The sequence below is a fragment of the Urocampus carinirostris genome, chromosome 20 (genome assembly GCF_059441175.1).
Source record: "Urocampus carinirostris isolate Australia breed hairy pipefish chromosome 20, RoL_Ucar_1.0, whole genome shotgun sequence".
Classification (NCBI taxonomy): Eukaryota; Metazoa; Chordata; class Actinopteri; order Syngnathiformes; family Syngnathidae; genus Urocampus; species Urocampus carinirostris.
The window spans coordinates 9,775,179-9,801,506 of NC_142368.1; the positions used below are offsets into that span (position 1 = coordinate 9,775,179).

General features: G+C 40.5%; 2 protein-coding genes across 2 annotated transcripts in view; both read left to right on the top strand.

Moving 5' to 3' along the window:
• The window catches only part of chga (chromogranin A), a 569,746-nt gene that overhangs the window by 297,467 nt on the left and 245,951 nt on the right, over positions 1–26,328 (top strand). The gene's annotated exons all lie outside the window — the stretch shown is intronic.
• bcl11bb (BCL11 transcription factor B b) overlaps positions 17,162–26,328 on the top strand; it is an 87,459-nt gene continuing 78,292 nt past the window's right edge. Inside the window, exon 1 of the mRNA XM_088324938.1 lies at positions 17,162–17,668. Coding sequence (XP_088181064.1) covers positions 17,605–17,668 — 64 coding nt within the window. The 5' untranslated portion in view covers positions 17,162–17,604. The remainder of the gene's footprint in view (positions 17,669–26,328) is intronic.

Here is a 26,328-nt window from a genome sequence, read left to right on the forward strand (position 1 = left end):
CTGACTTACTGTTGGGAGGGATGCAGTGGGTCTTATCAAGTTACCTGCAGGATTTACTCTGGACAAAGGACGGGTGTGAAGATGGTGTCTTGGGAATTGTCCGCTAACTCCTGTGTGCCCCTTTCTATCTAAATTATGGTCAGCCATTTTGATAGTGCACTTGTTACTTTGAGTCTTCGTAGTTTGTATTCTTCATTGTGTTCTTTTTCATTCGTTTTTGGTTGCATGACACATGCGGCGACATTTAGTGGTTAAATATTACACATTGTCCCTTGAAAGCGACACCAAAAGAAAGTTTTCCCACATTACTTAAAGGGAAAGTGTTTATTATTTAGTGCCTTCTCATGATTAAAGAAACCTGTAATTGATTAAAAAAAATGTTGATTGAATGATAAACAAAATACACAAACTATGATATAAATGTAACTTTTGTTAAAATACTCGAAGATCAAGGAATTTGCATTGGTTTGACATAAAATGAGTCCCGTTTCTGACATAATCGTTCGACATCTTGCTGCTACAGGTACCAGGAAAAATCGAAAGATTTGCAAAAGGCTGGGTAAAAACATTTAGAGAAAATGGAGGGGTTTGGTCACTTTGAATCTCAGGAGTTTGTATTCTTTCTTGTGCTTTTTAGCTCTTGTTTTCTAGTGTAAAACACAATACAGCAACATCTAGTGGTCAAATAATACAAATTTCCCTTCAAAGACAGCCACACTATCTGCCCAAAAAACTATACTTAGCACAGTTGTTCTTATTTAATAGAAAAACAAGTTAAAAACAATAAAGAAAAAGGAAAAAATAGTATTTAGAAGGAGGAAACATTATTTCTACTCATAGACAATATCATAAACGTTTATTTTTTCAATGTTATTTCGACAACACTAATGTTTTAGAATACAGGAATTAAAAAGGCATCCGGGCTTATACCATCAACTCATTCACTACCTATGATGACTAAATACGTCGAAAAACAGTTCTGAATTTGTCACGGTCGCCTTGGTGACCAGTCTGCCCCGCCCCCTGGGCAACAGCTGAAAGCAGTTCCACTAATGGTGGGTCTGTATTTAAGGCTGCATGGTGGGCTCTGCGGTTGCGGGTTCATTACTACTCTTATACAAAATCCCGGTCTGTTATGCTTGTCCTGTTTTAGTCTGTTATGCCTTGTCATGTTTTAGTCTGTTATGCCTTGTCATGTTTTAGTCTGTTATGCCATGTCCTGTTGAGTTCGTGCCGGAGGAACTCTGTATTGTTCTGTTTTGCCCCGGAGTATTGGGCGACTTTTATTTTATTAAATAAAACTTATGGATCGTCAACGCGTATGAGTTCTCCCTTCATGCCTCCTGCCTTCGTTCTGGTCCGGTCCCCTTCCACGCCACCTCGTCTCCGTGACAGAATGAACCCGCCAACAATTGAACTCAGCGAACGATCCCAGCGCGACTTGGGGAGAGCTGGAGTGCGCAGTTTGGCAGGCGCCTACTGAGTTGGCCTTCCCTGCCCGTTCGAACCACGGCCCCGCCCGTCGTGGCCCTTGCTGTGCCTCGAATGGGGTCCCAGGAAGAATTGACGCCTGCCTGCCCGACTCCCGTGCCGATTGCCTGCTATTCCCTCTCCCCTGCGTGCAAGTCCGACTCCGACTCCGCTGCCCGTCGGGCCAACTCCGACTCCGCTGCCCGTCGGGCCAACTCCGACTCCGCTGCCCGTCGGGCCGACTCCGACTCCGCTGCCCGTCGGGCCGACTCCGACTCCCAAGCCTGCCTGTTCGACTCCCAAGCCTGCCTGTTCGACTCCCATGCCTGCCTGTTCGACTCCCATGCCTGCCTGTTCGACTCCCATGCCTGCCTGTTCGACTCCCATGCCTGCCTGTTCGACTCCCATGCCTGCCTTGAGTCTCCCTGTACTGATTTTGTTCAGTCTTTCCTGTCCTGTCTTGTCTGTTCTGAATCTGTTCCCCCTGAGTCTGACTCTTCTGAATCTGTTCCCCCTGAGTCTGACTCTTCTGAATCTGTTCCCCCTGAGTCTGACTCTTCTGAATCTGTTCCCCCTGAGTCTGACTCTTCTGAATCTGTTCCCCCTGAGTCTGACTCTTCTGAATCTGTTCCCCCTGAGTCTGACTCTTCTGAATCTGTTCCCCCTGAGTCTGACTCTTCTGAATCTGTTCCCCCTGAGTCTGACTCTTCTGAATCTGTTCCCCCTGAGTCTGACTCTTCTGAATCTGAACCCCCTGAGTCTGACTCTTCTGAACCTGAACCCCCTGAGTGCGACTCTTCTGCATCTGAACCCCCTGAGTGCGACTCTTCTGCATCTGAACCCCCTGAGTGCGACTCTTCTGCATCTGAACCCCCTGAGTCTGACTCTTCTGAACCTGAACCCCCTGAGTGCGACTCTTCTGCATCTGAACCCCCTGAGTGCGACTCTTCTGCATCTGAACCCCCTGAGTGCGACTCTTCTGCATCTGAACCCCCTGAGTGCGACTCTTCTGTAGAGGCCTGTCCTGTTTACCTGTTCTGATTCTGCCCTGATTTTGCCTGTCCTGTTCTCGTCGGTTCTGCCTGTCTGTTATCCCCTGTCCAGCTTGCCCGCCGGACCCCCCCCTGCCGAGCGCCGATTCCGATCCGCCCGACGCAGATGGCGCCTGCCTCTCCCCGTTCCTGCGTGTTCGGAGGAGGGAGCGGGGTAGAACCATTCCGGGGTGTGAGGTTGTAATTTTTTCTTTTTTGGGACCTCGGGAGCTGTCCCTTAAGAGGGGGGCTCTGTCACGGTCGCCTTGGTGACCAGTCTGCCCTGCCCCCTGGGCAACAGCTGAAAGCAGTTCCACTAATGGTGGGTCTGTATTTAAGGCTGCATGGTGGGCTCTGCGGTTGCGGGTTCATTACTACTCTTATACACAATCCCGGTCTGTTATGCTTGTCCTGTTTTAGTCTGTTATGCCTTGTCATGTTTTAGTCTGTTATGCCATGTCCTGTTGAGTTCGTGCCGGAGGAACTCTGTATTGTTCTGTTTTGCCCCGGAGTATTGGGCGACTCTTATTTTATTAAATAAAACTTATGGATCGTCAACGCGTATGAGTTCTCCCTTCATGCCTCCTGCCTTCGTTCTGGTCCGGTCCCTCTTCATCCACGCCACCACGCCTCGTGACAGAATTAAGTGGCAATAGAGGTTTTTGACATAAGTTGAATAAAGGTTTTTGTAGCAATATCCGATAAATTCATTACATTTTTAATGTGGAGAAGGAAAAATGAACATATGGGATAGGGGCAAGAAAACTTTTATTCAACCTTTTTAAATGGAATATGAAGGGTTGACATCCAAAGCTGTCAACAACACAAAATTTAGAACATATTTCTGACGTCATCCCTGGTATCGGATGAGTTATCAACAAAACTAAACTTCGCTTAAGCCATTGACTTCGTGCACAGTTTCTTCATAGCTAGATTAAGTCAGTAGAGCATTGACGTCTAAATCTGTTAATGGCACCAAATTTAGAGCTAATTTTTGACGTTTTTAGTCATCAATGGTATCTATGAGTCATGGTCCGAAACCTTTGAAGAATTTTCAACAAAACTAACTTCACTTAACGCCTTGACTTCATGCACAGTTTTTTCTTAGCTTGATTAATTAAGTGGAGCATTGACGTCTAAATCTGTCAATGGCACTAAATTCAGAGCTAATTTTCAACGTTTTTAGTTATCAATGGTATCGAATGAGTGAAACTCCAAAACATTTAATAAAATATCAACAAAACTAGACCTCGATTAAGCCATTGACTTCGTGCACAGTTTCTTCATAGCTAGATTAAGTCAGTAGAGCATTGACGTCTAAATCTGTTAATGGCACCAAATTTAGAGCTAATTTTTGACGTTTTTAGTCATCAATGGTATCTATGAGTCATGGTCCGAAACCTTTGAAGAATTTTCAACAAAACTAACTTCACTTAACGCCTTGACTTCATGCACAGTTTTTTCTTAGCTTGATTAATTAAGTGGAGCATTGACGTCTAAATCTGTCAATGGCACTAAATTCAGAGCTAATTTTCAACGTTTTTAGTTATCAATGGTATCGAATGAGTGAAACTCCAAAACATTTAATAAAATATCAACAAAACTAGACCTCGATTAAGCCATTGACTTCGTGCACTATTCCTCCCTAGCTAGATTAAGTAAGTAGAGCATTGACGTCTAAATCTGTCAATGGCACTAAATTCAGAACTCATTTTTGACGTCTTTAACCATCAATGGTATCGAATAAGTTAAACTCCAAAACAGTTGATGAATGTTCAACAAAACTAAACCTCGTTTATCTTCTTGACTTCATGCATAGTTCCTTCTTAGCTAGATTAATCAAGTGGAGCATTGATGTCTAATTCTGTCAATGGCTCGAAATTCAGAGCTAATTTTTGACGTCTCCATTCGTGAATTAGAATGAATGAGTTAAAGTCCAAAACATTTGACACAATTACAACAAAACTAAACCGAGCTTAACTCAATGACTTCATGCTCAGTTCCTACTTAGCTAGATTAATTAAGTGGAGCATTGACGTCTTAATCTGTCAATGGCATTAAATTCAGAACTCATTTTTGACGTCTTTAGCCATCAATGGTATCGAATAAGTTAAACTCCAAAACAGTTGATGAATGTTCAACAAAACTAAACCTGGCTCATCTTCTTGACCTCATGCGAGGTTCATTCTTAGCTAGATTAATTAAGTGGAGCATCCATCCATCCATTATCTGCACTGCTTATCCTCAGTAGGGTCGCGGGGGTGCTGGAGCCCATTCCAGCTATCTTCGGGCAGTGGGCAGGGGACACCTTGAACTGGTTGCCAGACAGTCGCAGGGCACTTAAGTGAAGCATTGACGTCTAAATCTGTCAATGGCACTTAATTCTGACTCGCATGCTCAAAATTCTTTGGGTCCCAACAGAGATCTATGGGTCCCCAAAATTTAGTGTTATCGGGGTTGAAATTGTAAAACCGCGACAAATATTTCATATAAATCCATATATTCATTCAGTATTAATCAACACAGTTTATTGGTAATACAAATCACTTATCACTTAAAGATTTTTCAGTTCACAACAATATTGTACAATATACAAAATAATATTGCTGAAATATTAATCTATATATTTATGCAGTTTTAATCATCTCAGTTAATTGATAATACAAAGCAAGTTATCACTTCTGATTTTGCGCTTCATATATTCTTCGTGGTTTGCTGTCCCGCCACAGTTGTAATGCCTTCTAAAGGTTCAATCCATTATCATCCTCCTCATAGCGTCACCAGGAATATAATTTAGTCCATTTTGGCAGAAAAGTCCTCTTCTTTCGTTGAATCATTCACTTCAACACACGTGTTTTCCTGCCTCCGCGATCTTCCGAAGAATTTCTCTACCGTTTTTTCAAGCCGGAATTATTGCCGTTATTCTCACTTTCTGCATTATGTTTCGACTTATTACTGACACTGAAGAAATGAAATTTTGTGTTGATTTTCACCTTCCCTCGACAACAACCACCACAACAATGACGTCATCTCGAAGCAACAAAATCTCGTTTGCCGAGATCGGCGTGCAGACGAAAACTCGAACCGCGAGACCAAAACAACAATGGCGGATCTGCCTGGCGAAAAGTTTGGAGTGCGGTAAATCTTTGTCAAAAAAAAAGTAATCGGGTAATGATGACAATTTGTGTCAAAAAGGTTGTGTCCCGGGGACGCACGTTGATTTGAGACTATGCGTCCCCAGCAAAAATGATGCGTCTAGGACGCAGGAACGCGGGCAAACGAGAACACTGCTTAAGTAGTCAAGCAACCCCCCTTTAAAATAAGAAAAGGAAAGTCTTCCTTCAGGCCCCTCTCCTTTGATTGGATGGTCGGATTACGACACGAAAAATATTTACATTAAAAATGCACGACAGGAAGAAGAAAAGATCACACCCTGGTTGATTTAATACTTTCGGGAGCTTGTAAGCCAAAAGGCAACAACGACCTAAAAGAAATGCAGTGACACACTCATTTGACTGTTAATATTACCCAAACAATTAAAATTGACACCACGTCACGACCTGCCGTGATAAACAAGTTCCACAATGACATCTGTAGACCTGCACCCCTGAGACGCAGAATCATTTAGCCCCCCCCCTCCATTAAAAAGAGGGGAATCTGAATTCATTATAAATTCATCGACGCTCGGACAAATCCTCTTAACCGCTGGCAGGAATTGTCAGGACGGAAAAGGAATAAGAGCGTCGTCTGCTTGTATCGCCCGTAGCAATGGAGCGTCTCAATGTGTCACTCACGTCAACACACTGGCGGATTCCGCAGTAAATCAGCTTATGAATAATATATCTATCTACTTTCTTTATTAATATTAAACATTGCATAATGAAGTGCTGCGCTTTCAGATGAGTGCAATATTCATATTTCCGTGAAGTGGACTTCTCATTGTTTATGACGCGCTGAGCTTTCACGCATTCAAATGGGCGTGGCCTTTGACCCCAAGGGTGCCACGTTCCTATTTATTCTTTTCATAACCCACTTTTTACGCGCCGTTTGTCTTCATGAGCTCTTTTTCATTCTATGGGTCACCTTTTCCCACCAGTCAACGTTTTTCCCCCTATTTGATACATCATTTTAAATTGTACACGCCAATGGTCAGCAACCCCCGGGTTGCGGACTGGTACTGCGCCCACTAGATTCAAAGGTTTCCTACTGGTTTGACTGCAGGTCTCACTATATCACCCCAATGACAAGGTGCGACGCAAATCAAGAAAACATTTTAACCTCTCAAATGTATCCAATGAAAGGATAGTGCAGTTTAAAGCAGAGATAGTAAAATATAAAACTAAAACGAGTGCCACATATACTTGCATGTAAGCCTACATTGACTTTGCACCAAATGCAATATTGCACAACCGTTACGATACCAACGTTATCACGACAACCCTGTATGTAACATCCCACATGCCGACATTTCTTGTGTAAATACCATGTAAATTATAACTATAGCCTTATCCCCCTTGTCTTATAACATTATCTTCTCTGTTCCTTTATCTTCTTGCTCATACCTCACTATGATGTGTAAAACTGGAGTGTCATGCCCAATTTCGTTGTCACAATATGTTAGCCCATTTGTAACAATGACAATAAAGGTATATTCTATTCTATTCTATTCTATTCTACATTGACCCCCTAAATGTCTCGATTACCAATTTGGATCACCTGTGCACGCTCATTTGGCGCCAACCGCTGCGGGCTATCTGATTGGTTCCCTGTCCATTTTTAAGCCCAGCCCTGTTACTCTTCGGTTGTCAGTCCATCAGCGAACCCCTGTTGTTACAAGGCAAGCATTTTTGACCCTGACTCCCGCCTGTCCCGTTTTACACACGTTTTTCCACCTGTCCGTTCCTGATCTCCCCGTTTGTCTCCGGCTACGACCTGTTTTGATCCCGACCACGTCTGCTCTCCCAGCCCCGCTTACGACCCGTTTCTTGATCCCGATCACGTTTTGCTCTCCTGTCCCAGCTATCGACCTGTTTTTTCCGTCTTCGACACCACGATATCTTGCTCCGGAAGATCCACTTCCGCATTCGGAACACGCTCCGATCCCGTGAGCGGCTTGCTTCCCGCGCCCAGCGAGCACCGGATCACTGGGGCTGCCTTTCTTCTATATCTCAATACATCTGTGAGAAACGTTACACGGTTGGATCTAACCTTTGTGCTGGTCGTGACAATTTTGGTTTGCAATAATCTGTGGTCTGTGCAGCCCTTTGAGACTCTTTGTGATTAAGGGCGTCACAAATAAATATGACTTGACCTGACTTAAAACAGTTAATGTACTTTCAATTCAACTGTTTCCTTCTGCGACTCCATCATTATTATCACTGTTTTCCACTTTTCCTTCCCCTCGTCAACATCTTTTTTGGGAAAAAAGCGAATAAAACCAACAAAATCACAATAAAGTAAGACGTGGTCCCTCTCAAACACGCTGAATGACTGAACAGGTGGAAGATATTGAGCGTGGCATTATCACCATCTGTTAAGGAGTGTCATTCACCCCTTATTTAATCTTTTTTTAATTTTGTCAACAAAAAGGCTTGAGACCCGCTGAAAACAGGTCTGCGACTTATTTTGGGTTCCTGACCCAAATGATGTAGTTTTTTCGTTGTTCAGATTCAGATTCAGATCTACTTTATTGTCATTCTAGTACACGTGTATACAGAACGAAATGTCGATACATCTGACCCGCGTTTTGATTCGCTGTCAAGAACAGAACGGATACAGGACCCACCTGCGTTGTGTTTCTCACGAGTTTTATTCGAAGAAAGAGAAAGGGTTGCCCCCACGATCTGATGATTGCTGGACGTGGGAAGCAGGTCGCTCTGAATGCGGAAGTGGGACTTCCGTGGTGAGCGATGGCGGTGTCGGGAACGGAAAAACGGGTCAGTAGCCAGGCCAGGAGAGCAAAACGCGGTCGGGGTCGGAAACGAGTTGTAAGCCAGGAGAGGAGAGTAGACGTGGTCAGGATCAAAAACGGGTCGAAGCCGGGGGACAGACGGGAGCAAAAAACAGGTGGCTTGCCTAGTGTTAACTGAGGTTCGCAGATGGACTGACAACAGTGGACAGATAGGAGTGGGTTTGAATAGGGAAGAGAGCCAATCAGAGTCCGAGGCAGTTGGGGCCAAAGGAGCGAGCACAGGTGATTCACATCAGTAATCATGACATTCGCTTAATTTATCGGTATTTTAACCGCAATTCATATAGTTTCATTCCTATTGTTTTCCAAATGTATTGCTCCATTAATGTTCATTTCTATTTCCAATTAATGTATCCAATGTGCAATAGGGTTATTTGTGTTGGCATCTTTTAAGTTCCTGCGTGTTGGCGATAGCACGCCCAAACTTTCCTGTACTTCGCCCGGTTGCCCCTAAACACCCCGCGGTGCGTTCAGGTACCGAGCGGCTCGGTGGCAGCACTCAACGTGTCCCCCTCGGAGGCAACACTTTGGACTTAAAACATTTCCCGTGTCCACAAAGGATATTTGCCGCGTGCAGCCTTAACTGCCGACGCGTACAAACTATAATGGAGACATTGATGTATTATTGACATCACCCATGGGTGAGGATCAAGGGAGGAAAGGGGGGAGGGCGTGTGTGAGATCGGGTTTGTGTTTTCCCGTTCTGACTCTGATGGAGGGGCTGGTTGCAACGAGGAAAAAGACCAAAGAAAATCCGGCATTATTGGTTGAACAAGTCGCAATTTTGTTTTCCTGGTCATCCTGGGAGGGTGATTTCCACTTGTGAGGCCCCTTCTTAGATCCTTAATTTCCTCATGTTGAGGTTTTGAGTTTTTCCTTGCCTGCATGGTGGTTTCAGATCAGGGGTTGGTTGTATATGAGGCCTGTGAAGCTATAAAAATAACTGGAGGGCAGCACGGCGGCGCAGTGGTTAGCGCATGTGCGGCACAGTTCATGTCTTGGGAACCTCCTGCGTGGGTTCAAATACAGCTCCGGACGTCCCGTGCGGAATTTGTATGTTCTCCCCTTGCTTGCGTGGGTTTCCTCCGGGCACTCCAGTTTCCTCCCACATTCCAAAAACATGCATTTCAGGTGAATTGGCCGGTCCAAATTGTTCCTAGGTGTGAATGAGCGAGTGAGTTGTCTGTCCCCGTGTGCCCTGCGATTGGCTGGAAACCAGTTCAGGGTGTCCCCTGCCCACTGCCCGATGATTGCTGGGATGGGCTCCAGCACCCCCGCGACCCTACTGAGGATAAGCGGTGTAGCTAATGAGATGAGAGATGAGACTTGGTTTGACTTGTTGCCCGTCTGTCCTTATCTGAGATACAAGAAGTCACAAAAGACTTTTTGAAATTCTGCCTCAAAAAGCTGACTCTGCATTTTTTTGTTTTGCTGACCCAGCAGATTTCCCAGAAAGACATTCTACTCTCTCAGTCCAGAAAACATTTTGCCAGATCACAATATTGAAAAAAAAGGGCAATGCCACCCAAAAATGCTTTCGTCTCTTAAAGCAGGTGATGCTCGTACGGTGCACATGTCACAGTTGCCATGGCGCCCAAGTGGCCCCGCCTGTGTGGCGCCAGCTGCGGCTTGTTAACAGATTGGCTTTCTGTCTATTTTAAGCTCAGTGCTCTCACGCTTCCTTTGTCAGCCGGTCAACGAACTTCTGCCCCGCAAGACGTAGGTTTCAACTCGGTCCTGTTCCTGTTGGTATTTCCTGTCCGGTATTGTTCTCGTTTATTTTGTCCTGTTTAATTTCGGTTTCCAGTTTTGTTTCTGTCTATTTTCGTCCTGTTTATTATTTTCTCCAGTTTTCGTTCCTGTCTAGTTTCTCCTGTTTATTTTCGATATCCTGATTCATTACCTATCCTGTCTGTCCCTTTCTGTCCGGTATTGACCCCATCCGTTCAATATCAACTCGGGCAATTTGAATCAATCTCGTCGGTCTCTGGCTTCCTGTCTTTCCACGCCAGATCGCTGCCTAATGTGCATGACTCCCCATTTCCCGTAAAATAAAAGGCTTGTGTGAGAACGCCTTTGTGTCCTGATCCTGTTCTGGTTCTAGACAGCACAGCCATTCTAGTTTCTTCTTTTTTCTCATTTTTCTCTTTCTGTTTTCAAATTCTGGACGATAAAATAAGAATAAAAATGCAGTGTTTTGGTCCTTCTGGGTCTTAGTGGTTTGTATTCTTCCTTGTGTTTTGTAATTTGGTTGTACTACACAATACAGTGACATCTAGTGGTCAAATAATGCATAATGTTTATTTAATGTAAGTGCAGCCCACGCAAATGATAGATTCTGTTATAACTGATTGATTTATTTTCATTTTGAGGCTTTTATGGGTTTTGTTAGATACTACTTTATTAGGCAATTTCGAAATAAACATATATTGGAGAAAAGTAGAATTTTTTCTCCAATGTTGTCTTGTGGAAAGCCAGATTTGGCCCATGCTCATCCAGACCCTAGTGCCAGCGGCCCCAAGTAATTGGCGTTTGAGACCCCTACTATAACTGAAGTAAATTACTTTAATTCATTAAAAAAAACACAACCTAGGTTTCGGCCCCGGACAGAAGGACCGCCGTCTCTCCGTATCCGTCCCGGGTTCCGTCTGCTGAGGTTACATCTGCTTGAGCCAGAGCCAAGATGACATTTCATTTATATAAATAATTAGTGGCCCTGAAAGTCCCCTAGGCCTGCCCCGCAGCAATCAAACTTCTAATGCTCTTAAAATTGCTCGCCATCTTTTATTAATGGGCCGGCGTTAAATGTATCGCCGCCGTGAAGAGCGCAAGAGAGAAGGCTTCTTCTTCTTCTTCTTCTTCTGCTCCACCAGGACACGATGTCAACATTTAATCAGGGCGCTTTTAAATCCGACAATGTGTTTTGACTGCTTTACATGGCCGCCGCGAACGATGACGGCTCATTAGTCGCTTTTTAATAGCCCTACACTTGATAAAACGTACTTAATAACGTCATAAAATGCAACGAACAGAATTAAGTGATAAATTTATCGCCACGCCCTCTAGTGGGCACGTTATGCAATGTAGTAACTTCACGGTTCACTTGATCGCTAGTGTTGGGCGATACTGGGAATTTTTGTATCAATCCAATTCAAGTAAAAACATGTTAGTATCCATTGATACTGATATAATACCGGTGTGTTTTGTTCGTAAATGTCATGATCATTGAATCATTGAACCCTCCCTCTTGAGTGAGTTTATACTTATGATAAACACAGCACAAATATTTTAGGCACCAAAGATTTTTCAGTTTTTATTCAAGAACTGCCATTCAAACTTTAACAGTATGTATGAAAAATAAATTGATAGATTTCTATTACAACTGTTGCAGAACAAAATCCAAGAGAGTCAAATAAAAAAAGCTGCAATGTAACAAAGAAACCTTCTGTGATCAGTTGCCATAGTGACAACAAATTTACAGGTTTTTGTTCAGGAACAGTAACATGTTTTTAGATTTCTGGTTGCAGCTTGAGGATCTCTATTGAGTGAGCTTTTTCATGTGTTCATGTAAATTTGCCACGGTAGCGGACCATGTTACCACACAAATGACACCTGGCATTGTCCTTTTCTGATGTTGCAAAAAAAAAAAAGTTCTCACCACTTTCCCGTTTGCCTATTCTGGTAGGGGTGGACACACGAATTTGGCCTTCTCTTCAGACAGGATGCAGCAGCAGGCTAGGTAGGGAGGGATACTAAAAGTGTGCCTGTCAGTCACATCCCCGGGCATAAAATTAAAGACTTGCAGAGAGCTCTGGGTGAGAGAAGGAGTATCCACTTATAGAAGCAGTTCTTTGTGGAAATTGGTGGAGGTGCGATCCCATGATAATAGTATTGATGCCATGATTGATGTGATACACCTGTGCCCGCTCCTTTGGCGCCAACTGCCTCGGACTCTGATTGGCTCCCTGTCACTTTTTAAATCCACGTCCATCTAACACCTCTTGTCAGTCCGTCTGAGAACCTCAGTTTACTCTAGGCAAGCTTTTTTCGACCCTGACTCCCACCTCTTCTGCTCCCGTCTGTTTCCCCGGCTTCAACCCGTTTTTTGATCCTAACCATGTGTACTCTCCTCTCCTGGCTTTTGACCTGTTTCTGATCAGGACCACGATTTTTGCTGTTTATTCCGTTCCCGACACCGCCATCGCTCACCACGGAAGTCCCACTTCCTCGTTCAGAGCGACCGGCTTCCCGCATCCAGCGATCACCGAATAGTGGGTGCAACCCTTTCCTTTCTTCCAATAAAACTGAGAGAAACGTAACGTAAGTGGGTCCTGTCTCCGTTCTGGTACTGACAATTGATCGAATACAAGTACTTGCTTAGCATGGATAATATTGATATTCTGACTGCTCCGCCCACCCCAACTGCCTGGGTCGTCGGGGCACATACCTCCACAGACTCTGCCCTCTCCAGGAGGGTCTTTGTGATTGTCTAGGAAGTTTGTTTTCAAACTGGCATGAGAAATTATTGACATCATCAGTATCTTAAAAACTTTATTTTAAAGGAGTTCTGTAAAATATGTAACTACTGAAGTGTCCCTATGCCAGATGGAGCTAGGCGGACTTACTAGTTGTTACCTGAGGTCACTTAAGCCACCTACTCCCCAACTGTGATTCAAATTAACACGGTTCACGGTCTTCAGTTGAAGAACGACAATCATATGTAATAAATTTAAAGTCTGTTAAAGTACTTAGAGTACAATAGATACACATGAGACACAGATGGCACAACAATAAGCCAGCCTCCCCGTTCACTTTAGCAATCGAAACACTTCAATGGTAAATGATCTTCATTTTATATAGCGGGCGGCAGTAGCTCAGGAGGTAGAGCGCTCGTCTTGGGATCAAGGGATCCCAGTTCGAATCCCGGCTTGTCCGTGTTACATGCCGAAGTGTCCTTGGGTAAGACACTGAACCCCTGAGACCCCCAATAAGCAGGTTAGCGCCTTACATGGCTGCACGGCCGCTATTGGGAAATGTGAAGCACATTGTAAAGCGCTTTGGGAAGTCATTGACTTGAAAAGCGCTATAGAAATGCAGATCATTTCATTTCATTTCATAGCCCTTTTCATGTTACTGAAGACACCCCAAAACAGAGTTACCCATTCACACACACACTCTCACATACCGATAGCGCCATCAGTTATCAGGCATTAGGGGTTCTGTGTTTTGCCCAAGGACACGTCTACATTTAAGGAGGAGTTAAACCTGCGACCTCTCGGTCCCAAGGAGAGCGCTCTATCCCCGTTCAACCAATCTTTACAGCCTACCCAACAAATCATATTTAAAGACGACAAGAGATCTTTCCTAAGCACAACACATTTATTCACAAACAATGAAAACCAATGATTTTCATGTTTGGCATTGAATGTATTAACAATGTGTTTATTTTGAACAGTAGAGTAAATGCAGCCTTACATCCGAACCAACTCACCACAAATATCACCAACATGAATAAACTAAATTAGCATCAGATCAAGCAACTAGCTACTTAAGCTAAGAAAATACTGCACAATATTATCTTTAACATAAAACCAGATTAGACGTCAGATCTTTTACACTTTTGCAGCCCTCTCGTGGCGGAAAGGAGCATTTGGTTTGTATTTGTTTTTATTCTAATAATAACTTTTGATAGAAAGGAACTAAATACCTGCTTTTTTGGACATACCCAGAAATTTTTGGTGGGCCTGATTCATTCATGCCTGTTTTAGTGGTTGACCTGAGCATTACTGAACTCCACTTTTAACAATTACAACATGGTAGAAATGTAATGATACCATAGAAATATCATATTAATAACATTATACATTTTGGGGGGGGTTGGTGTGGCTTGTACGAGGTAAAAACAGAAGACTTTCACTGCGACTGTACTTAAGTTATTCAACAATCAGAGTCAGGTACTGTAGTGTGGCCAGGGTTGGGTAGGGTTACTTTAAGTGGATTACTTTCAATTACTTTTGGATTACTCCAATACCAAATATGCTAATAAAAGACAAAAGAAACTAAATATGAATAAAATGACTAAATTTTGTGTCGAAATACATGGAACGGCAAAAATGATGTTGGCAAGCTGTTTGGATTTATTTTCATTTTGTTTCCGTCACATTTTATGTTAGTTTTGCCGGAGATCAAAGAGATCAAAGCCAGGAGAGAAAGCTTACCACGTGTTGTGAATCATATTTAGTTTCTTTTGTCTTTTATCAGCATATTAGGTATTGGAGTAATCCAAAAGTAATTGAAAGTAATCCAGTTAAAGTAACCCTACCCAACCCTGAGTGTGGCTCTCCTTTTTCCACAAGCGAGGTCATGAACTTGTAAATGATCACCTATCTTGGAGGCAAATATAACAACAACAACAAAAACATTTTGCATTTGAAAAATTGTCCGTTAAATCAGAACTGTAAAATAAGTGGGGGTTTTCCCTCGCTAAATCTTTCAAAACGTTTTAAGAAAAAATTGAATTATGAAATTCTTAATTTTCTTAAGAACGTTAGATCAACGACTTTATGTTCTTTTATTTTTGTCAACAAAAGTTGCATTTGGTGAAGGAGACAAGCGCTTGACACTTTCGTCAAGTGACCTCCCGAAGCACACCACTAAAGGGCGCTGTTGTCTCACAACACTCGGCATCGAACAGGAAACTGAAGTCTCATGTCATATCAAGCACCTCGCAGGCGCGCAGCAAATTGAAAAGGATTATTTTTTCATTGCCTGAGATTAACTGTCCGATTTAGTTTTTCAATTACACAAATATATGACTAAAAATCTATTTGATTTTTACTTAAAATAGATTCTTGTTCTGATTTACGTTTTTAGATATATGCAGATTCTCAGGCTCATGCTGCTTTGTTGATGACACTTTTCAGTGTTTTTTATTTACCAGTTGCAAACATTAAGAATGCCTGTTTCAAACTTGGAATAAAAACAAAAAACAATAACAACTTTTAAATAAAAAATAAATTGTGAATGGTTCAAGGTTCAAAGGGCAGATCATTATTTATATGCTTTAAACATTATTTAAGGGATGCATTTTTAACGAATCCATCTATCTATCTATCTATCTATCTATCTATCTATCTATCTATCTATCTATCTATCTATCTATCTATCTATCTATCTATCTATCTATCTATCTATCTATCTATCTATCTATCTATCTATCTATCTATCTATCTATCTATCTATCTATCTATCTATCTATCTATCTATCTATCTATCTATCTATCTATCTATCTATCTATCTATCTATCTATCTATCTATCTATCTATCTATCTGACTACCAACCTACCTACCTACCTACCTACCTACCTACCTACCTACCTACCTACCTACCTACCTACCTACCTACCTACCCATAATTTTTCCACACTTTTCCCAGTAACCTTTATAGCAGGATCCCTAACCTTTTACAAGTTGAGACCTACTTTTTGTTACTAATCAGCAATGGGCACCCAGTTTGTTATGCATTTCTAAAATAATTACTCATCATATTATTACTAGGTTGTTACTGTGTTGTTACCGAGTTATTTATTGAAACAAGGACTCAACACAATCACTTCACAACTGACTTTTTTTTACTGGAAGATCACAACGACACAGCACTGGTAAACTATTTTCAGAACAGGTCTGCGGGTACCTCAGCTGTCCTTGTAGGACACCCTGGTGCCTGCAGGTACCATGTTGAAGACCCCTGCTTTGTAGTGTAAAATCACTTTTGGGAATTTCTTTCCATGTTGATCATTTTTTAGTTGATTTGTCTTGATTTGACAGTTCCAGAAGAGGACTACGACTATTAACTCTGCCGTGCCTTATTGCAAATGGGTCTTTGTTTTCGTTTTTTTAAGTAGCCAATGTGACTGAAAATATAGATATTGTCATCATTAAAAACAGTATTTACAGTTATGATCAAGAAACTCACACAGGCCAGGTTTTAAAGACTTTTCCTCTACTTTAAAGGGACACTTTAGTAAATAAAAAGCATTGATTTAAATAATGGGCAAACACCTATAAACTATAATAACTATGTTAATTTTTATATATATCTTCCTGGGTCGCCACCATGTTTGTCTGGCTTCTTGTTGCTATGCTGTGCTCATTTAGCACTGGTTTTTGTTCGCATTAGACAGTACAGTGCTTTATTTAGTTGTCAAATAATACAAAATGTACCTTTAATGTGCCCAAAACATTCAATGTTATGACGAGCGCCCCCTGCTGGTGTGGCATACACTTGACGGATTATAAACTCATGTTCTTATCAATAATTCCTCCTTTCATCATGATATAAGTGTTTTAAAACTAAGGTGGGCATTTGCAGCCCGAGTCCTTAGCACCACTTGATCCGGCACTGCCAGGCGCATCTCAAAGACGCACACGAGTATGTGTACGCGCGTGCGGGTCTCAAAGACGCACATGCACACGTGCACGTGCATACAGGTCTTAAACAAGACCCAACAGGGGAAGCGGGGAGAAACACTTGGACTGTGTTGTTGGACAAGGGTGAAGAAGAGGAGGAGGTGTCTTGTCTGCACAAGCGTTCTCTTTCTCTCTCTCTCTTTCTTTCTCTCTCTCTCTCTCTCTCTCTCGCTCTCTCTCCATCAGCGCGTTTCCAGCCACTGGAGCCAAGAGTTGCCGTTCAGAGCACCAATGCCAAAACGCACACAAGGAGCCGGTGCCAAAGGGTCATTTGTGGCTGTTTTTTCAAAGAGCACCAATAGCAGCGAAAGAATACGAAGGTACACGCTTGCAGCGGGATCCTAAATCAACACCGACAAGAGAGAAACATTGCAGGGCAGGATTTTGCCGCTTTTTTGGTCCGGTTTTTACGCATCGTGGTTTCTTGATCCAGGTGTCCCGTCCCCTTCCAAGAAGGACAGCGCGCGGCGCGCATCCTCTCGCATTGCCAAACTTGGCGCATCAACTCTCAAGGAACCAGAGAACGTTAGAACTTGATCCGAATTTTCAAAAGGAGGAGTAAAAGGGTCCGGCCCAGCCGAGAGCCTTCGTAGACCGACACGACGGTCCGAGCCGACTCCAAGTGCCGTTCACCGGGCGATGCCAGAGTAAATGCCGGGGCGATGTCCCGCCGCAAGCAGGTGAACCCGCAGCACTTGTCGTTGAGCCACCGGGAGACGGCACCAGGTAAGACACAAACGCCGAAGTCTTTCCCGGATCGTGTTGATGCACATTTCAAAAAAACTCGCTCCGAGGTTGTTTTAATTTTCAGTCTCACGCGGGTGAATTTAAAAACACGCGTTTACGCTACGAGGAATCAGCACGTGGATCCAAAACACTCACAAACTTAAAACAATGATTTAGTGACCTTCCAAAAAATCCCTTAAATTATATTTGATTTACCTTTAACTGTTATGACTTTCCGAGATGAGTCTTAACAGTAGATCAAATGAAATGTCGTTTTTATTCACGTTTCCTTCTAAGTTGTATACAAAAGTTAAAAAACATGTTCTTAAAATGAACACACCACGACAGTTGAAAAGATTTTATGAACAGAACATATTTCTTTACAGCTTGCAGGTTTTTATTATTTTCTAAAAACAAAACAATTGTATTTGTTTCTGCACGTCCACCACACCGATTGCACGCGTTCCTGACGTTAAAGTTGTTTTTGCCTTGTATTGTAATCATAACAATCCTCTCACACACACGAATCGTGCACAAAGTTGAAACAGCACAAATTATGCATGACGAGATAAAAACTTTTGCTCGTTTGATTCGGTAGAAAAATGTATCTGGTCGCTGCCACAATTGTGATAATACACAATTTCTTATCTATTCCAACGCGTCAAAGATGAAAAGTGTCCTCTAATCCCAATCCTAATATCAATTTGAACCTTCATCTTCTGCATTCTGCTGCTCGATTCAATTTGATAGAAGAGGCCTAATCTCTCTAATTCAACGCGCACAGGCTCATGATGTAATCTGGGGCCAATGTTTTATGTGTGTGTGTTACAAATTATTGATCCCCATCACTTAGTCAAGACAATTGAGGATCTCTTTTATGCAAGTCTCCCTCATGATTGCAGTTTTTTACGACGTTGTTATTACAACCAGTCTGCCTCGTTGGACGTTTTGCATTATTTTAATTAGGCGAGTTGATTGATGTGCAGACAATTAATTTCGAGCGTGCGAGGGGAGGAAAAAAATTCAAAGTGCAGTTGTACCTCAGGGTGTGTGTCAAGTGTCAAGTGTGTGTGTGTGTGTACTTTAGAGACGTTTACCTGCATGCTCTTTAAGGAGAAAAAAAGAAGTTTGCCATTTTCATTTGTCCGCTGCAGGGAATTTAGCGTGAGGGTGGGCTTGACTGTAAAAAAAAAAAAAAAAAAAAAATCCAACCCCTGCTTGCAGCCATGGGCCACATTGTCTAACTTTTTAAAATGGCTTTGCATGGCACACACACACACGCACATACAGACACACACAACGCTGCTTTTGAACTTGATCCAAATGAAGGTGTCAATAAGCGTCTCCCTGACTCAGAGTGAAAGATGGTCGGCCGTGCAAAAAAAGAAGGGCCTCGATCCGGTCCTACCTGTTCTTGCACGCCACACACTCATGCAGACACTCTGAAACGGCGCGGAAGAGACAATGCGTACGCCTTGTTTATGCAAGCTCGTTCGAAAAAGATGAGTCAAATCGTTATCGCGGATGTGTGTGTTGAGCGGAAGACGGAAATGTCACCTCGGTAGGGCGAAAAACTCCGCCAAGGCCCCATCGCCGACTTTTAAGGGTTGTAGATCTAGCGTTTGAGAACTGCAATAAACAGATGTGTGTGTTCGTGTTGTTAAGGGAAAGACTGAACGACAGCCCTGGAAATTACCACTAAGCTCAGAATTTGGACATATTTATACTTATTTTGAGTGAAATTATACGCGTTGATGTGGTTTAAAAATGCTTGATAACTATCAAAAATGAGTTGTGTGCGCATCAATGTCTGCAAAAGTGTGCATGGGACGGAAGTCTGAATGTCAGCCCACCAGATCTGTCCGCCATCGCCGAAGCAAAAGCAATCGCAATCTGGACGTCTTAATACTCTACTTTTACTTTTCTTCAATTTTGTTTTGCCCTTCGTTTCGGGCATAAACTCCAAACTTAAAATGTGAATATACGCGGATAACAATACGTAATTCGATATGCATTCTTTCAAGATAGGAACCCATGTTTCAAAAATCTTTGGTAGCGTGATCACCATTCACACTTCTAAGCCACTGTACCTTAAATGTAAACAATAAAATTAAAACATATCTATATTTATATATGTACATAGCGGTGTTGAAATTCCCAACATTGTGGTCACACAAGCCTGCACACCCCCCGCCTCAAAATCCCACCCCCACCAATCAGACCAATTGCATTCATTGCATTAACAGGGAGTCTCAATACACATGGTTTTGGTTAGCGCCAATCAAAGTTCTGTTGTTATAGAAGCTCTTGGAACTTTGATAATTCTCTTTTGTGTTTGTCAGATTTATTTGATTTTAGAAGTGGAATTTCCAATAGAGAAAACGCTGAAATTTAAACAGGAGTGTGTTAACTTTTTATACGCACTTTATACTAGATATGTCATTTTAGGAATTTGGCAAAAGCTAACGCTAACACTAACTCGATATGAAAAATTAAACAAATGCATGAATAGATTGAATTAATTTACACATTACTACGTTTCATTGCACTGCTACGATACACTTACTCTCTTAGGCGAGTCTCCACGCACTACCTTGTAAATATGTTTATCCTGACTTTATTTTTATCCTGTTTTTCTCTTTTAAGTCTTTATTTCGTGTTTATCCTGAAGTGCCAAGTCTAATCTCCTTGCAAACAATAGTCGCTACAAAATTGAGACACGATCCAAAATGAGAAAGATGTGGCAACGCGAGGGGTGAGCAAATATAAATGAAAATAAACAAACATAAGAATAAGAAAATAATGAAAGAAAAATAAGCATTCCCATATATTTAAATAGTTTTAGACCACTTTTGTGTGTGATCATGTAGAATCACTTGGTCTTTTAAGGAATAATATCTTACATTTAGTATCTGACTTCATATTAAGTCATATGTTCATTTTGTTACAAGGACGATAAGATATGAATCACTTTTTAGAAAAAAATTGTTGTAAGAATTTGGTTACACGATGCATTTAATGTGAAAAGTGTTTAGAGTGTTTAGGGGACGGGACAAAGGAAGGATCCGGCCTTTTCTCATCAGCCCGTTTGACTCTTTTTGTCTTTGCGATTGTTTATCTAAGTTGTTGATTTTGGATTCAATGTAACCTTGTATTTGATGAACGGAAGGAAAACATGTCAATGATCCAATGAATCAATGAATCAATGGATCAATGAGTCAGTCAGTCAGTCAGTCAGTCAATCAGTCAGTCAGTCAGTCAGTCAGTCAGTCAGTCAGTCAGTCAGTCAGTCAGTCAGTCAGTCAGTCAGGCAGTCAGTCAACTAATTAATCAATCAATGACATCAAAGACCATTCTAATTCCCATTGTAATTCTAATGTTAACATCAAAAGTTGTCCAAGATTGGACATGAAAATTTCCTGGGAAAAAAGCAGCAATTTGCTTTCCCACTCGTTTTGTGGATCGATGCCTTCGAAGTCGGCTGATCTGGAACCGAATTTTGAGGAACGGCTGCAGAGCAACCCCGCCGCCGGGAATTTGGAATGGTGTGTACACTTCGAAAACAAAGACGTCAACCCAAAAAGAAGGAAAAAAAACGGTCAAATGTTCTCACTTTGGACTTCAGCTCGTTTCTATGTACTGTTTCTTCAAGGTGGATTGTTCGGCTTATCCGGAATGGAATCGCACCCCGGGCTGAAAAAGACAGAACGCATTTGATTAAGTCAACACGTAACGAGCGGTTATCGTCTTTTTTTCCTCTTTTTTTTAAAGGAAAAGGTAAAAAGGTGAGCGCGAGTGAAGGTGTCAACTGTCAGGCGGGTGTCCGCTTACGAGAGAAGTCGCCCCGGGTGGCTCGGGCCTCGGCGGGGGCACCCGTGGGTGCACGGGAACCAGAATAGCGGCATATTTCTGGAATCGAACCCTTGGCTGCTGGCAAAATGATAACTATTATTTTTCAAATATTTTTAGTCCCAATTTCTCTTGAACAGACAACTGGGGGAGACAGAGGACTTACAATGAAAAAGCTGCAGTCAGTAAACGGAAGGGTCTCCATTAAAAACCAATGTTAACAAATGCCACTTCCCACCTAAACAACATATTCAGCCACAAATTCAAACTAAAATAACTAATTTAGTAAAAATATACAACAAGAAAAGGGGAGCTAGAAATATGAATGTCCTTTTTGAATACTTGTGAACATTTAGGGAGCAAAGCAGAAATGTATTATCACAATTCGACCTTGACAGTCACGCTCGGGGCCTTTAATGGTTGCAAGCCGTTGTTCTGGCCCTCCCTGTATTTGGGTCCACCTCCACAATCATAACTTGTGGTAACTTAGTGTTTATTTTGTTTTTCATGTTAAAATTGTGCTCATTTATGGATATATGTGTACTTTTTTTTTTACAATATTTTAATTTACATATATATATATATATATATATATATATATATATATATATATATATATATATATATATATATAATTTATGTAAAAATAAATAAACATATTTCTCTACTTTACGGATTTGCATTATGCATCATAATGTTATGCATTCTCATGGGTTAAACAAATAATTTATTATTATTTGAGAGTACAGTTCTTATTTAAAAAAAAACAAAAGAAAAAATTTACATTATTAAATATTATTTTTGTTTTTCTTTTCGTTGTCTTATTTAAAAATATACATATTTTTCTCATGTTCTGTTACAATATCGTTATTATCTTGTGTAAACAGTGTAAACATTCCGTAGAAAAAGGAAAAAATTGGAGACATGTTTTTTTCCACATGACCGCCACAATAGTGTAAAAGAACTTACAAAAAAATTGAAAAAAATATATAAAAGACATGCACAAAAATAACAATGTTACTATTAAACATTTATCATAAACAATTATTAATTAAATACAAGGAAATAAATGTAAAAAACCACAAAAATAATAACGTAACTATACATTTAAAATTTAATATTAATATACTTATTCAATATTCAATATAAATAATTTAATATTATTTTAATATCAATAATTATTTCTTCCCCTTATTTTACCATAGCACAATTCCGTATTAAAACAAAATATCTAGGTTAAATTTTAGAAAACAATGTGAGTGAAAATAATAAGCAGTAGTAGTGAATAATAAAATAAATAAAATAAAATAAGTAAAATGTTTTTATTTTGGTCGTATACAATTTGGCAACCTTAGAAAGTATCATTTTCCTATTACGATACTCTAGAAGCTGATGTTATTATAATTCACTGAAGCGATGTCGCAAGAAGCATCAGCCCCTAAATCAAGTTTGTTTTCTAGTTTTTTTACGTTTTAATTGGTGTGATAATAAAAAACCTCGTACTCTGGATTGGAAAATAATCTGGTGACGTCATCACCGGACAATACTCCTCAACTAAGTTCTTTGACAATAATAAATGTCGCTATGGCACAAATTAATCACTTCCACACCAATTATATGAAATGTGATACTTCCTTTTTGGGGTTCTGCAATCTGCACTCAATACACTTTTAGGATAATAATAATTAAAAAACACAAAGAAATGTACAAGTTCGTGCCTGAATTATGATTTCATCAATACACTTAGAAGTACTCAATGTCAGTATTACTTAAATCAAAAAAATAGAAACCTAAATACATAAACAAACTGCAAGTGTTGATTGACTGGGGTTGATTCACAAAACTGTTTAAATGATAAAACACTAAGTGGGATGTAGTATTGAGGGCCTCCTACTAGTAAAAAACTACCATATACAAGTGCATTGTTTAAAGTACTCATAGGTCAAGAAATTTGTATTTACAAAACACCAGTCTCACCCTGATTTGATTGTCGACCATTTTGTCACTACGGGTACCCGAAAAACCCAAAAAGCTTGAAAGAGGCTTGGCAAAAAATAGTGACGTTTGGTCACTCTGAGTCTCCGTGGTTTGTATTCTTCCTTGTGCTTCGTATCACTCATTTTTGGTTGCACTTCAACGACATCTACGTGTCGAATATTACAGAAATAGCCTTTAAGTTATTATTTTCAAAATATTATTGTTAAATTATTTGCATTGAGAGGAAAACAAATGCGGACATAGTCGGTAAAATTGAATCGGTGGCTACCTAAAGATGTACTGAAATAAAATAGAATCATTCAATTAAAAGAAATAAACATGCTTGAAGCGAAAAATGTCAATGAAAATAATACAATCCCTTAAAATATCAAAATAAGAACATCATCAATGTATTAGGAACTAATACCTTTAAAAATTGTATACATTGTTTTACATAAATAAAATGAAATAGGAAACACATTTTTGAATGAATAAAACTCTTTTAATGTAACTTTATTTTGATCGTTGAAAGTTACATTAAATATTTGTGAATACTCCTTTTTACTGGTCCACTTATATGTGAAAAAAATATACTTAAAACCCAAAACTTAATCCATTTTGAACATTTGTAAACTGTAACTATGTATTTTTTTTTTCTCGGGTATTTAATTAGTATTATTCAGTGGATACCGAGTTTGGCAAAAAAAGATAAAATAAGAAATATAAATAAGGAATAAAATATTGGTCCACTCGTGAATAATAATGAAAAAAACTCAAAATTCAAAACGTAATCATATTTCAAAAGGTTTAAGAGGAAGCATTCACAAAACAATAAAAAACATCCATAGCATTGAATTAGTGATTTTCATTGGATGCATCATTTTTGAGACAAAAGATGAAATAAGTGATAATAAAAACTGATTTATTATTTATTATTTTATTATTCCATACACACACACACACACATATGTATTAAAAAAATAAAATAAATAAATAAATGAATATACATATATATATATATATATATATATATATATATATATATATATATATATATATATATATATATATATATATATATATACATATATATATGTACTTGCAAGTTTCCAGCCTAATCGATTACCGACCAATCGTGTGATGACGTTGCCCGTCATGTGACAAAATCTTTATCGAAATAAACAATTTTTGTTGTGACAATAAAAGCAGGCTAGCACATGCGCGTGTTAGCTACCCCATGACCGGCGGCGCGTTAGCGGATGCCCCTCTACCGATCTCATCTGCTCAACACTTTTCTCCCCTTCTTTATTTGCACCATATGGCTCCAACGCATTGCACACTCGCACACACAAAGACACACACAAAGACACACACAAAGACACACACAAAGACACACACAAAGACAACAAAGTGTAAGTAAGCAGACGACAAGCTAGCAGGCGTTGATTGGCTTCCGGTTGGCTGTCGGCCATTTCACTTTGTTGCCTCGTTTTGCTGCTACGTTTCGGCGTCGTCAACCGAGCGCATCTGATGAATTTTGCATGATCGCTATCTTATCGGCGAAAAGTTTGTCATATATCTTGGCTTTTCTCGCTGGGGATGGGAGGTCTCGTTCGCCGTTCCCTCGTCCGTGCAGAGGCTGACACGAAGGCCGCTCGTCAGTTTGGAATTTTTGATTGCGGCCATCTGCGATTTGGTCTTGACGGGTGCGGGAATCACACATATGTAAAGGGACCCCCCGTTTTGCCCCCCGGCTCCTGTTACACACCAACAATGCCCCTCGGGGCGTACCTCAATGAGTGTGAGTGTGTTTTTTTATACCTAGGACAATGCAAACAAAGACAAGAAAGGGAAGGGTGTGTAAAATTATTATTTGTTTTATATTTTGTATTTACCTCTCTCCCTACATTTTACAAGTGGACTATTTGTGTTTTTAATTGCACAAAAACATATATTTTTTTATTATTTTTATTTAATTTTTAAATAAAAAGTAATCTCTATAAACCAGGAATTTCAATCATTGAGCCCAAGAGCCGGATCTGGCCCGTTGGAGGATTCATTATTCAAAGTTCTTTCGGGTGCTTGAAATCCTTAAAAATGCTTGATTTTTTTATATTGCATTTTAAAGGATTTAAAAGTTACTTAAATTTTGGGCGAAGTGCTTATAGGTGCTTAAAATGTTTGCAGTTTTTCTAGTCTGCTTAAAAATGACGCCGACTGCTTTATGGTGGCTTCGCTTTGCTGTTATTCCTTCCTTTTGTGATTAACGGCAGCTGGCATTAGTTTTTATGGCATAGCCCTATGAAGCGTTATCGCCCCCTACCGGTCGCGCCGAAGGGGATAGGTGCATGTTACACCTTAACAGGGCACTATGACTTGTGTAGTAGCACAAGTATTACGTATCATTTATAGACATTTATTATGGGCCATGCAAAAAAACTCCCAGTGGTCAATTGTATTAAGAAGAACTTCCTGCAAATTAAAATGTGACCTACAGATTACTGTTATTTTTACCCTAGATTGGTCTCAAAAACTGATATATTTTCTATTAACTCAAGATATAAAAATCATATGTCTTGCTAAATGCGCACGCACGATTGAAGTTGCATTTCAAAGTCCTTGAAAAGTGCTTGAATTTGTCCGTAAAAAAGGTGTACTACTCCTGAATCCAGGTTGCTATAAAACTAAAAGTCTTTTGGTCATCTCTAACAAAAGTTATGATTTTTTTCTATATAAATGCAAACAAAATGCTCTCTCCGGCTGCTAGAAGGCAACTTTGAGTTAGTATAGCGTGGCAAGTTGGTTCAGGTGTAAAGGTGTATTTAATCAACATT